General features: G+C 30.6%; 1 protein-coding gene and 1 pseudogene across 1 annotated transcript; one reads left to right on the top strand and one right to left on the bottom strand.

Moving 5' to 3' along the window:
* Window positions 1–1,642: 1,642 nt before the first annotated feature.
* On the top strand, window positions 1,643–2,126 carry LOC120078803 (basic form of pathogenesis-related protein 1-like; annotated as a pseudogene).
* Window positions 2,127–5,120: 2,994 nt separating this feature from the next.
* On the bottom strand, window positions 5,121–11,202 carry LOC120077313 (exopolygalacturonase-like). Its single transcript, XM_090313575.1, has 4 exons — window positions 11,125–11,202; window positions 10,705–10,779; window positions 6,181–6,480; window positions 5,121–5,345 (listed from the first exon to the last, which is right to left on the bottom strand). The coding sequence occupies exons 1-4, from the start codon at window positions 11,200–11,202 to the stop codon at window positions 5,121–5,123; spliced, it is 678 nt and encodes a 225-aa protein (XP_090169701.1).
* Between the last annotated feature and the right edge of the window lie 2,102 nt (window positions 11,203–13,304).

Below are 13,304 nucleotides of genomic sequence, written 5' to 3'. Positions count from 1 at the left end.
TAATTGGGGAGCTGGCTATATACAATGACGATCTAGTTAGCACTCCCAATGAGGCTTATCTCCAAGGGTTTAGTCCCAAGAAGACAACAAATGGCAATGTGGTACATCTATGCACTTTGGGAAAAAAGATGAGCACAATGTAAATATGTTGCTTAGCACTGCTTAATTGGACAGATGCGCGTAAGGAGCTCAATTGTACCTTTCTGGGGACACGATTTTAATTGAACACTCCGAAAAGAGGTAAAGAGTCCAGGGTAATTTGGGAAGGCCAAGTTTGTTATGATAAAATCAGGTCGATTAAAGGTAGGTGGGACATAAAATTCAGAGAAGAAGATCAAGTCGGAAGGCAACAAAAGGTAAAGAGCAATACTCTCAAGTTTATATCTCAATGGTACGACCAAAACTTTGTTCTAAACTTCGCAATGGGGGCTAATGGTATAGGAAAAATTCGACAGAGGGGGCAAAAAGGATTTTTGACATGCAAAATATCAAATTTAACATTAAAAACTGAATGCAAGAAGTGAGGATAAGAAAATGGAGAGAAGTTGGTTTGGGTCAAGCTCATACTACCAAGGCCAAGGTCGAGCCCAAGGAAACAAACCCGTTTTCTTGGGGGAGTTGATGGGAGAAATCCCTACTCTAAATAGAAACAGGGATAGTGAGAAGTCGGACCGAAGAAGACAATAAATAAGGGTGAAAAGCATAAAGGAGAGGTAACTTAACAATTCTAATTTCTTCATCTCATCTAATTTTGTTACTGACTTAGGCATCATAGCTCTTTTTCTTTCTTTTGCAGGAACTCTCTTCCTTGAATTATAATTTTATAATTGTTGTCACGTGGAGGCCAAGTACGTTTTTCCTTAGACAAAATTTGGCATAAACAATTGTATTTGAATGAGTTTCAAATAATAAATTTATGTTGTAAAATAATAAATTCAAAAGACTAATTATCACCGGGAGTTTGATAGAGAAAAATTCATTTGTGGAATTTGCAGGCTATTTTATTTTATTTTTACTAAGAAGAAAGTGTACATGTTGATTATAAAAAATATATATAATTATCATAAGAAAATATTTATTTATCACATCCACATCAAGATTTTAAATGTCAATATTGACAAAAATATGTCAATGTTTCAACTTTATTTGAATTTCTATGTGAATATTGACAAAATGTTGGTGTCAATCGACTTTTTAGAGCATTTTCTTAGCTTGATAAGTTTAAATTTATATTTTTGTCAATGTTAGGTTCACATCATAGATATTTTGTTGATATTAGGTTACATGTTTCTTCAATTTTTCTAAGATATAATACAAATGTTGAATCATTCTTCAAATTGATGTTGAACCTATAAACATAAGAAAATATCGTGGTTACGTTGAAAATTTAAAACCTTAATCCACATATATACAATATACTCTATTATTAGTAATATATATTAATGAATTAGTTATTGAAACGATTGAGATAATTTCTTTGTTGTCCCACACTACTATTAGACATTTTCTTTGTCTTCAAAAAAACCCCTAAAATGTAACTATGCCCAACTTTCATCTCTGTATAAAAAGCCTTTAGCTAAGCCAGACCCCCAACATCAACATTCAACACATTTAACCATTATTCCAACTATAGCTTACAAATATGGCATTTGCCAACATTCTCTCCTCTCTTTGTTTGTTGGCATTAACCCGAGTCCTAGCTCCCGTTGCCCCCATCGAGGCAAAAAGCTACCCTAAGAACTACATAGCCGCCCACAACGCCATCCGTGCGGAGGTTGGTGTCGAGCCCCTCCATTGGAACGCCACTTTGGCTGCCTATGCTCAAAATTACGCCAACCCAAAGATTACCACTTGTCAAATGGAGCACTCTTGAGGACCCTATGGCGAAAACCTAGCAGAGGGATACGAAGTGATGACAGTAGAGACAGCGGTAAGTGTATGGGCCGATGAGAAAAATCATTATGACTATTATTCTAACACATGTATCATGTATCCATTATACACAGTTAGTGTGGAGGAACACCAAATCTGTTGGTTGTGCCCAAGTGAAATGCCAAAACAATTGGGTTTTTTTTATATACAACTATTATCCTCCAGGCAACTATATAGGCCAGCATCCATACTAACTTTTTAGATGATTAATTATAGGGTTTATTGTTGGTTTTTTAATTAAGAAAAAAAAAACAAAATTAAATAGTCTTTTTGGTCATTATGTTATATTCTATCCATATTAATTTTACTAGCCTTTGGATGTAGTACATGAATCATATTATTGTCAAAGTAAACATAACTTAATTACCACTAATTGACGTATTACACTCTCTTTTTAAAATTAGATGTTCAAATTCTCATTCCTCAATTTGTTTACTAAAAATTAATTGTAATTGAAACATAGCTCATTAATTTCATCTACCAGTTTATTTCATAAATTTTTGTAACCTTTATCGTCGGTCTAAAATAAAATTTCAAATGAATTAAAGTAGATTTTAAGGTACATTATATTGTACATAAAGACTTAAGGATATATATTATACAGAAGAAACATTGTTCACTTATGTCTACATGCTATTAGAAAATTGGACCTAACAGCAACATTTGAGGTTTCATTTTGAAGAATAGCAAAAATCGAAATTTTTTTTCGAATTCTAGCAAATTTCATCTAATGCATGTATATGTGCTTTTCTAAAATCCTAAATTGCATTTAACAATATCTTGTATTACACCATAATTAAATTTCCCCCTTCCTATATTTTAATATAAAAAAATCACATTACAAAAATCCCTCTTATTTGTTTAAATTTAAGAAATAATAAAAAAATCTTTCCAAACAAATTTATATCAATTTTTCTTTTTTTATTATTTTTTTTTTTACAAATATCATATCATCCTTATTATTACTGTTTTCATTATTTTTATTTTTTATTTTTTTAATCTTGTATTGTCTTTATTGTTCCAATTTTTCTTTCTTTCTTTTTTTTTTCTTCTCAAATACCTCAAAATTTATTGGAAAATGAGTGCGATAACACTCTCGACCTGCTTTCTTTCTCATAGTTATTGCCTAGAAACTCAATGTTTGATGATTTATCCTCTTTATCAGATCTATATGTTTAATCTTTCATCCTGTGGTTGTTATTTCTTCTGCAAAAAATTTTCATCTAACAACTTGATTTTCTTCAAACACGTCCTAGAAATTTTCTTTGAGAGGAGCTGATATTTGTGATGTGCGATCTTGATACAAGCTATTTGATTTTGTTGTTCAAGAGAAAATATAAACATGGATTATCGGAAATTTATATTATATAGTATATCCAACATCAAGGTTTTAAATATCAATGTTGACAAAATTATGTTGATGTTTCAACTATAGATAAATATATCAATGACAATATCGACAAAATATCGACGTCAATTGACTTTTTAGAGCATGTTTTTTACTTTGGCAAGTTCAAATTCATATTATTATTATCATTAGAGTTACATTATTGATATTTTGTTGACACCATAGTTGCATATTTCATAAAAATCGATGAAATATGCTACTATTAGACATAAGATATAATATAAATGTTGAATCATCCTTTATATTGGGATTGGACCAATAGACATAATAAAATATTGTGGACATGTTAACAGAAATATAAAACATTAATCATTATTAGTAATATATATTAATGAATTAGTTATGAGAAATGATTGAGAATTTCTTTTTGCCCCACACACTATCATTTGAAACTCTTTCACTTAGTAATGACTAACATCAGTAAAATAATAGATTTATTTATTTATTTTTAGAAATTTGATCAATTGAGATGATTTAGAATTATTTTAAAACTTTTTTTCTTTATTAAAATTTAAAATTCCAATTTTTCACTTTAATCAATATCATTAATTAGTCTGCATCATTATTATCTTATTATATTAAAACAATAACATACATTAAAATGAACCCCATTGTTTTTCTTTTACTAAAAAATCTTTGTCCAAATCTTTAAATGAGAAGTCCAATGTGCTATCTTTCAAATTCTTTAAAACCTTAAAATTATGTGTAAAACAAAATACAAAAACATTATCAAATTAGAATATAGGTTATTTTTTTTATTAATTCTAAAACTTAAAGAACATTATATGTATTAAAATATCTCATAGTACTTTGTTTCTTCAAGTTTAATAGCATGGAAATGATAGATTTGTATTCGATTGTGGCAAAATATTAGAAGAGCACATATTCCATGTCTAAAATGTTAAAAAACCGATGGGCTCCTAACACTATAAAAAAGTCTATGCCTTTGGGTCAACTGCAATTAGAAATACTTTAAGTTTGATTGTGTTAAATTTCCTTTATATTCTCTAGGTTGAGAATGAGATTAAAGAGTATGAGTAATACAACATGTAATAGTGATCAGGGAGAGAATTATTTTGTGCGATTAAAATAATTTTTAACATAGGTGAAATCTTTTTGGTCAATAATTTTTTCGTTATTATGGAGTTTTTCCATGTTGATACTTGTATTCCCAGATTTATTGTCTTTTTATTAATTTCTCTATTATTTTTCTGTTATTTCTGTGATAGGAGTATGAGATTTTCCTGAACAATTTGAAACTCTAACTTTGCGGATGTAAATGTATTATTCAATTGAATTATGTTCTGATTAAGAATATGTGTGAATGACAATTATTGTCTTGATATGAACTTAACATTTGCTAAATGAGGAATATAATTTATCAAGAAACTTTTTTTTTCCTAGGAATTTAATAACTTTCATGTAATTTGTGTTAATTGAAATAATCTTGTAAAGTGGAATGATATTAATTGGTAAAATAATTTAATTTAATAGATTGTCATTCCCTTTAAAAAAAAATAAAAAAAAAAAAGACAAAAAGAATCTACACTTGAAAAGTACAGTCAAACCGAGTTATTATACTGAGGTATTAGAAAATTTTCATGTTTCAAGATTAAAGACTACGAGTATATATATATAAAATAATAATAATAATAATAATAATAATAATAATCAAATTAGAGTACTCATGTTATAAGCTTCCCTAAAAAATTTCACCAACTTGTTTACTTGGAAAAGTAAAACAAAAGAAACAAAAAGGCAGAGAGGAATTGTCTAATAATCATGGTTGTCCATCATTTTGAAGTAGTAGGATAATGAGTCTCACATTCGTACATTGACATGTAATGGGACCTTCTTTTCCATTATAAACGAGGTCAATATTGGTTACTTTTATTTCTTCACATGACAAGTCGCTACTGCAAACAAGCTTGACCGTCATTGGGATTGCCGAAGTTCCTATAAGATTCTTGAAGTTCACTTTACTAATCTTAATCTTTGATGAAATCTAAAAAAGTAAAATGAAAAATTTATTTGTGAAGTTGACATGAAGAATTTCAAAATCAAAGTTTTGAGAATGATAAATACCTTTCTATTGCACTAATTCCATGGCAGTACTCTTGGTCTATGAGAATTGGGTTGCTAACATTTACCATTATAATGTCTTAAAAATGCATGTTGGTAGCAGTACTAGCAACAGGAGAGGTTGACCATGTTTTGATCCTAACACCATTTGTAGTGTTCATTATGGTGCAGTTCTTCACTACGATACCTTCAACGGGTTCTTCATTAGTGTATTTTCAAAGACTTCCTATACTTATTCCATGTCCAGGTCCGCATGTTACGTTGGTGACTTTTATTCGTTTGCTTCCATCTCCAAGGGAGATGCAATCATTTCCTGTTGCGATTTGAGACTCAGTAATTGATATCCTAATCGATCGACCAATATGTATTCCATCTGTGTGGGGACTATTTTCTGGTGCAATTATGTTGACACCATTGAATATGAGGTTGTTGCATCCTAGGATGTTGATATGGAAGTTCTGACTATCAATTGATGTTATTCTCTTCGCAGTTGAATTGGTAATGAAGTTGAACATGCAATATGTCATATCATAGCAAGGGTGAAGCCACAAATTTTTACAAGAAGGGACAAGATCATGATCAATTTTTTTTTCCAATATATAATTTTTATACTTTCAAAATTTAGCACATACTTAATGTTTTTAATGGTTAAAATTTATTTCTAAACTTAATTCCTTTAACATTATCATAAGTATTTACCATTTTATTGTGACCAATGAGATTGAAAAGAAAAACAATGCAAGGTATATAGAGCTTACAATAGGAAGATCAGCACAATTTATGTTTGTATGGCAATCATTCTTTTCCCAACCTGCCTTTCCCTGACCATCAAAAACTCCTCCACCTGATAGTGTCAATCTATCAACATATGCAAAAGTAATCCAACTATCCCCTTGGGGGTGTTTTGGAGCCTGCAATATTCCTCGAAGTCGCATTTCAATAGGGCTCTTATAAGGGCCTTTAAATTTTCCTTCACTTACTTTAAACGTTCCTTTTGGAATTACCACTGCACTTGGACGAAAAGATGCACATGCATCATTCCATGCATCTTCCAAAGCCTATGTTTCACAAGTAACAAAAATTAGCAAAGATAATTTATCAATTCAATAAGTAATCACTTTCACATTCATTTTATTGTGTGTGTTAACTCGGTGATATCAACACCAGGCCCAATGTCACCATACTTCCTCAAAGGAAAAATAACATCAACATGGGATCGAGTCTCAACTTTAAATGATAACAGTGACATCAATAATATAGTAGTCAAGAAGCTCGATTTAATCACACCCATATCGTCTTTTTTTCTCTTTTAACTTATTCTTTATGTAAGATGTTTGAAAATTTGTATGCAATTGATGTTTTATTTTGCATTCTAAACTCTCTAAATATATCAATTGAAGAATAAAAGACAAGTTGCAATGAAACTAAAAGATGTTGTATAGGTTGTGAACTTGATGTGTGACATATTATTAACCCCCCATCCCTATTTTTTAATCTAAACACAAATTGATAACTAAACTTTGTTTATTGTTCGACAGTTATTTCATCAAGGGTGTGCCTAATTAAAATATACTGAGGTATTAGAATATGAAAAATATGAAAAAAGCTTTTTCTGGCCACAAACTAATTGTAGCCTAATTAAAATATGAAAAAACCTACGTGTTTATATCGAACCCTGAATAATGATGAATTTTGATTATTATATTTCATGGTTAGAAAAACTCACATGGTTGGATCTAAATTAATGTAAATGAAAATATAAAGCTTTATTTTGAACTTGCATAAAAGCATTACCTTATTCAACAATACTTTTGTGGAGATTTGTCGGAAATAAGACGTTTAAGTTTTCATCTTATAAAATTAATACGCTTTTTAAAAAGTTGTTAGAATAATTTATCTCGATGCATCTAATATGAGATTGGCCATTGAGATTTTATTTCAAAATAACTTTTTATAACTTATCGATTATTTTGCGTCTTCTCTATAGATCTCGCTAGAATTACGCATCGAGATTTGCTAACTTTTCCAAATATTATGTAATCTTCTCATATCTTTCCAAAATAAAAAAAATCACACTACCAAATAGTTTACAATTTGGAGAAATTTGAAAAGATAATTGGTAAATATATATTTAGATAGTCGGTAAATTAATTTAGAAATTTGTTTAATTTTGTGGATCTCAGTGTTAATCCCGAACAAATTGACACTGAGATTCGATATATTTGAGCTTTTTAAGTAAAATGCAGGCATAATTAACACCTAAATTCAGTATATTTGAGCTTTTTCGAATGAATCTCAAGTAGGATTAATATCGAGATTCAACATATATCCCAAATTCTACCCAATTTTTCGTGAAATTTGATATTTTCCAAAATTTAATAATGATAGTGCAATCATCTTGAATTAATTTGGAAAATCTATTTTGACAGTAGGAAACTCATTTGGAATTTTGGAAATTCATTCAACTATCAAAAGATAAATTATGCTAAGTTTTAAAAAATTACGAAATAAATATGACACTTATTTGGTATAAGTAAAGAAAACCAAATTTGGAGAAAATTTGAAAAGATATAAGATTTGGTATAAGATTTGGGAAGATTACATACAAAATTAACAAATTAATCTGGCCAGATGTACTGAGAAAATCGAAAACAATCAATAAGTTATAAAAAGTTTTTTTTTTTAACTAAATCTCGATGGTCAATCTTGAATGAGATGAACCGAGAAAAAATATTCTAACTAGCTGCCAAAAAGAATGCTAATTTTGTAATGTGAAAACTTAAAAAGATTATTTATGATAATTTCCTTTCTTTTGTTTAAAAAGATGACAACAACATTAAAATTTGAACCAAAAAATAAATCCATTCATCAACCTAAAGTTTTCTTTAACATGTAAAATTGGAACATTTTAGGAAAAGAAAACACACAACAAACGAAAGTTATGATTCAACTCTTCAAAATGCTACAAGCTAGCATATAATTATCCTTTTCTCGATAGCTCGTATGATAAATAAAAGATGTGGCTTTTTAATTGCTTTCTACACATGTTTTAATTTTGGATGTGTTTTCCATGCATACCACCAAATCGCTGAGATTGTGGCTAAAACCATCCATATAAATCTGTTCCAAATCTGTTTTTCAACAAAAGATCCTTATTTTAGCATGACTTAGTCTAAGACCATTTGATAACGTTCTCGTTTCCTATTTTTCGTTCGTTGTTTTTTGTTTCATGTTTCCTCTTTTTTAAGAATAGGAATATGTTTGATAATTATTCCCGTTCTTTGTTATTTTAAATAAAGAAATAGAAACATAAACTTGTTTGATAACTATATCTTGTTTTTTGTTTCTTTTTTTTTCCTTATTTTTTTTAACAATATAATATATAAAATAAGATATGTCATACATTAAACATTGAAAAAAAGATATTATTTCCATTCCCTGTTATTTGAAATAAAGAAATAGAAACATAATCTTGTTTGATAACTATTTCTTGTTTTTTGTTTATTGTTTTTTTCCTTATTTTTTTTAACAATATAATATAAAAAAGAAGATATGTCATACATTAAACATTGGAAAAAAGATATTATCAAAAGTTTATATCATATAATACAAGGCTAGACCTCGATGACCACTAAATATAATAACAAAGTTGTATCCTAACCTTCATATGTTACCCAAATTGACCGACACTGTCATCTCTAACTCAAGTTATTATGTAATTGCCGTTGTTGTAAAATATTAGAGTTAAGTTAAATAAGTGTCTTGTTAGCAAAATTTACACATTGTAAAATTCGTTAAGTTAAATAAGTATCTTGTTAGCAAAATTTATACATTGACCGACACTGTCATCTCTAACTCAAGTTATTATGTAATTGCCGTTGTTGTAAAATATTAGAGTTAAGTTAAATAAGTGTCTTGTTAGCAAAATTTACACATTGTAAAATTCGTTAAGTTAAATAAGTATCTTGTTAGCAAAATTTATACATTGTAAAATTCTACTCGGTTTTAGATATACTAAAAACATTAGAATTCAAATAATATATAAACATGTAAAAGTTAATATTCAAAAGTTGAAATGTAAAAAAAAAAAAAAAAAAAAAACATAATATACATTTCGAAAATTAAAATAATAGAGGAGAATTTTAAGATACAAAATCAAAGTAAATATAAATATAGCATAATTATTTTTGTAAATAGAAAAATTAATAAAAATATAAAAAGATGAAAGATGAAAATAAATATAAAAGAAATAAAATAAATAAGTGGACATCTTGAGAGTGGAAGTTTAAAATATAAAAAATTAATGTACATATTCAAAATTAAAATAATATATAAATTTAAGTTCTTAAATTCAAAATAAAAATAAAATATAAATACAAATACAGTAGAACTTTTTGTAAATAGAAAAATTAATAAATAAAATATAAAAGATGAAACATAAATATAAAAAGAGAAAAATAAAGGTGCCCAAGATAGGAGTTGAACACACAACCAAGAGGTGAAAAGATGGTTTGATAAATAAAAGAAACAATATTATATAAAATAGAAACAAAACCCATTTTCATAAGCGTTACTCAAATTCTAAAAACTACAAAATAAGAATAGTTATCAAACAAGTCAGTTTCTTAAAAAATAAGAAATAAAAACAAAAAAATCGTAAGCACGAACGTTATCAAATAGGCACTAATTTTCCAATTTCATTCTCTTTATTCATCATAGTCATCATAACTCTACACACACTTTCCTTTGTAAATCATTTATTTTCTTATTTTTTTCTCCACCTCCACTCCAACACAAAGATTATTTTCCATCATCATTGCCATTGATAATTTGATCAGAACATCATGCAAGAACACCAATTTGACACTTATTCACCAATGCCTCCTTTAAAGAATTAGAATCATAATGAGTAACAAGCATCCTAAAATTTTAAGGTGTTATGTTACATAGAGCACATATATTAAACAAGACGTCTTGGTAATCACAGACATAATAACAAAATAACAAACAACAAATTTGTCACACCCCACCCCAGACCACATTCTTAGCCTGGGAGAGGGATGCGACTGGAGCAGTTATCAACCCTTGAGCTGACACTTACTGCCTAATGATTCTTGTGGAATAACTCTGATACTGTACTATAACTTATATACAGTGGAATGATTAAGTCAAGGAGATAACTATAACGGATTAAGTAGGCCCATCTTTTATTACGATAGTGAAATAACGTTTATACAACTTAAGGACTTAACAACAAAGTTTACAACGACAACCGTAAAAACCCTCCGGAAGTGTAATTGGGACACGTGGTAGACCTTGACCTTAGCAGCACCCTGGAACTCCTCATCTTCCGCTGCCTGAGGAAGGGGATTAAGAAAAAAATTTTAAGAGTGTGAGCTAATAAGCCCAGTGAGTGGTTCTTTTAAGATGAAATTCACTTTAAAAATCATCATTTTTGGGAAATCAATCACATGCCAACACTCGCATTATAACTCATGCACAGTCAAAGATATAATCATGCAACCAGTAATCTTTATCCCAAAAGCTATACGTAGCATGCATATCATATCATTAATCAATACAATCATCTATGGAAACCTTCCTATGACCCCAATTCCCACCAATGTGCACATCGACCATTTTATTTATCCCGCTAGTCAGGCTTAGGTACTTGACCATATTTTCCGCCGGTCGTCACGGACTTTTATTTCCCGCTGACCGAAGCCGACCATATTTTCCCGCCGACCGAAGTCGACCATATGTTTCCCCCCAAGCATCATTTTTAAGCATGCTAACTATATCCCGGGCATAATCTCAGTTTCCACAGTCACACACAAACAATATCATGGAATCATCCTATCACCAAAAGCATGTATTTTGTATCTACAGATGAATATATTCCAATATCAGAGTATAAAGCTAAGTGAATACTGATAATATGCATTTACTATCAACACTGTATAAACACACAATATTCTTTATTTATCAAAGCAACATAACACTCACGATATATCGAAACTATAATGCTATAACACTCACACTATGTGTTAATGATCAAAGCTATAACACTCACGACATATGTTAACTATCAAAACTATAACACTCACCTTAATTGCTTAGGAGCCTTTCTAATAGTTCCCTTTTCTACCTCGGACTCACTTTTTACCCCTAGAATCAAGATCCAACTTACAGCTTAGATTACTCATAGTTCTAAACCTTATTTTGAGATACTTCCTTCTACAAAACTATTCTAAAATGACTCAAGAAGCTTCATAGATTAGGAGATCTCCTTGTCTCAAGTTGCCACATTCCTCTGAACCCTCACTGCCCGCTACTTTCTCTACGATTTTTGTGTGATATGAAAATGAAATCCCAACTCCCTATTTATAGGCGTTCAAATTGCTCGTGGGATTGATAGCACCTACTTGGCTACATGGCCAAATGTTTAATCCTCTCTTTATCAACGTAAGCTGACTTCACATTGGTTCAATGTTTCTTCCCAAACCCATCAAACATAGTTTCATAGGGTTTAAGAATTTCCCTTAATCGGACACCTAAATTTTAATTGACGTTTTTCCTTACGTCTTCAAGCTTTGTTTGTAATCAAATTAGGGTTTTTAAATGTATAATCCACCCCCAACGCGTCCAAATACATCACCCAGAAGCTTACTCGGTCGTTCAATGCATAGGCGACGCGTGAGAGTGACATTTGAATGAGCCGTTCAGGCTGCTCTCGCTCTCTCCGCTCTCGCTCTTTCCCACTTTCTCGCTAGTCTCGCTCTTTCCACTCTCGCTCTCTCCCACTTTCTCGCTCACAATCTCGCTCTCTCCACTCTCGCTCTCTTCAACTTTCTCGCTCAAACTCTGGCTTTCTCCACTCTCGCTAAGGATCTCGCTTTCTCCAGCCTTCTTGCTCATTTGGCTCTGGGTAGTGTTTCTCTCTCCATGTTTCTCGTTAAGGATCTCGCTCTTTCCAGCCTTCTCGCTAGCTTGGATCTCGGCAGTGTCGCTCTCTCCAGGTTTCTCGCTAAGGATCTCGCTCTCTCCAATCTCGCCAGCATCGCTCTTTCCAATCTCGCCAGCGTTGCTCTCTCCTTCTTTCTCTCCACGTTTTCTCTCCAACTTCGCTGTCTCCCAGTCTCTCGCTCAACCAATCTCACTCTCTCCCATTCTCTCATTGCCTCCACTCTCGCTGGTGTCGCTCTCTCCACTCTTATTCTTTCCAATCTCGTTAGCTACTGTGAATATGGTTTATCTCCGTGCAACTTCCACACGAATTTTCCCAAATAATTTTCTATATTTTCCTCAGTTCTTCAATCCTTTCTTCACTATTCAGGATTTAAGTCTTCAAGGTTTTCTCTTCTTTTTATCCTTTTAGGGTACTCTCTACTCGTACTCTAGAATCAAATATGCTTATCGTAACTATAATACCTAACCATTATAGTTTACATTCACTCTTACTAATTGTTGATCCACAGAAGGTGACAATTATTATAATTATTATGACAATTGTAAAATTATTAGATTATTTACATAACATAGGATTTAACTTTCTCCTAATCAACCCCTTAATCACTTACTTAAGTAGGAAAATGGAGATCCGGGTTTCACAAAATCAAGAAACAAAAACTTAGAGATTGGTAACCGAGTTCATCGATATACCACCTAATATGAAAAAGTTAAGCCTTTACAACATTGATTTATCTGTAAAATAATGATGATTATAGTGACACACGTAGAGCCTAACACTACAACAGATATCATCTTCAATAACTTTTTAGAATAGCCTTTTAAGATTATTGTTATTAAAAGTAGAGGGAAAAAGCGGCAAACCAAAATATTTTGGGTGCTAGTCAAAATAATGAAATTTCCCAACAAATTT

The sequence above is a fragment of the Benincasa hispida genome, chromosome 5, assembly GCF_027475165.1.
Source record: "Benincasa hispida cultivar pf3 chromosome 5, pf3_genome.v1.1, whole genome shotgun sequence".
Taxonomy (NCBI): domain Eukaryota; kingdom Viridiplantae; phylum Streptophyta; class Magnoliopsida; order Cucurbitales; family Cucurbitaceae; genus Benincasa; species Benincasa hispida.
This window is presented reverse-complemented; position numbering and strand designations above follow the sequence as displayed.

Excerpts from the sequence above, each read along its gene's own strand:
- LOC120077313 (XM_090313575.1), bottom strand. The coding sequence starts at position 11,202 with ATGATGCTTGGGGGGAAACATATGGTCGACTTCGGTCGGCGGGAAAAT. Across the intron at positions 10,780-11,124 it reads TCGGTCAGCGGGAAATAAAA|GCAGCGGAAGATGAGGAGTT; the intron begins GTCCGTGACGAC and ends CCCCTTCCTCAG. Across the intron at positions 5,346-6,180 it reads ATTGTGCTGATCTTCCTATT|ATTTCATCAAAGATTAAGAT; the intron begins GTAAGCTCTATA and ends TTACTTTTTTAG.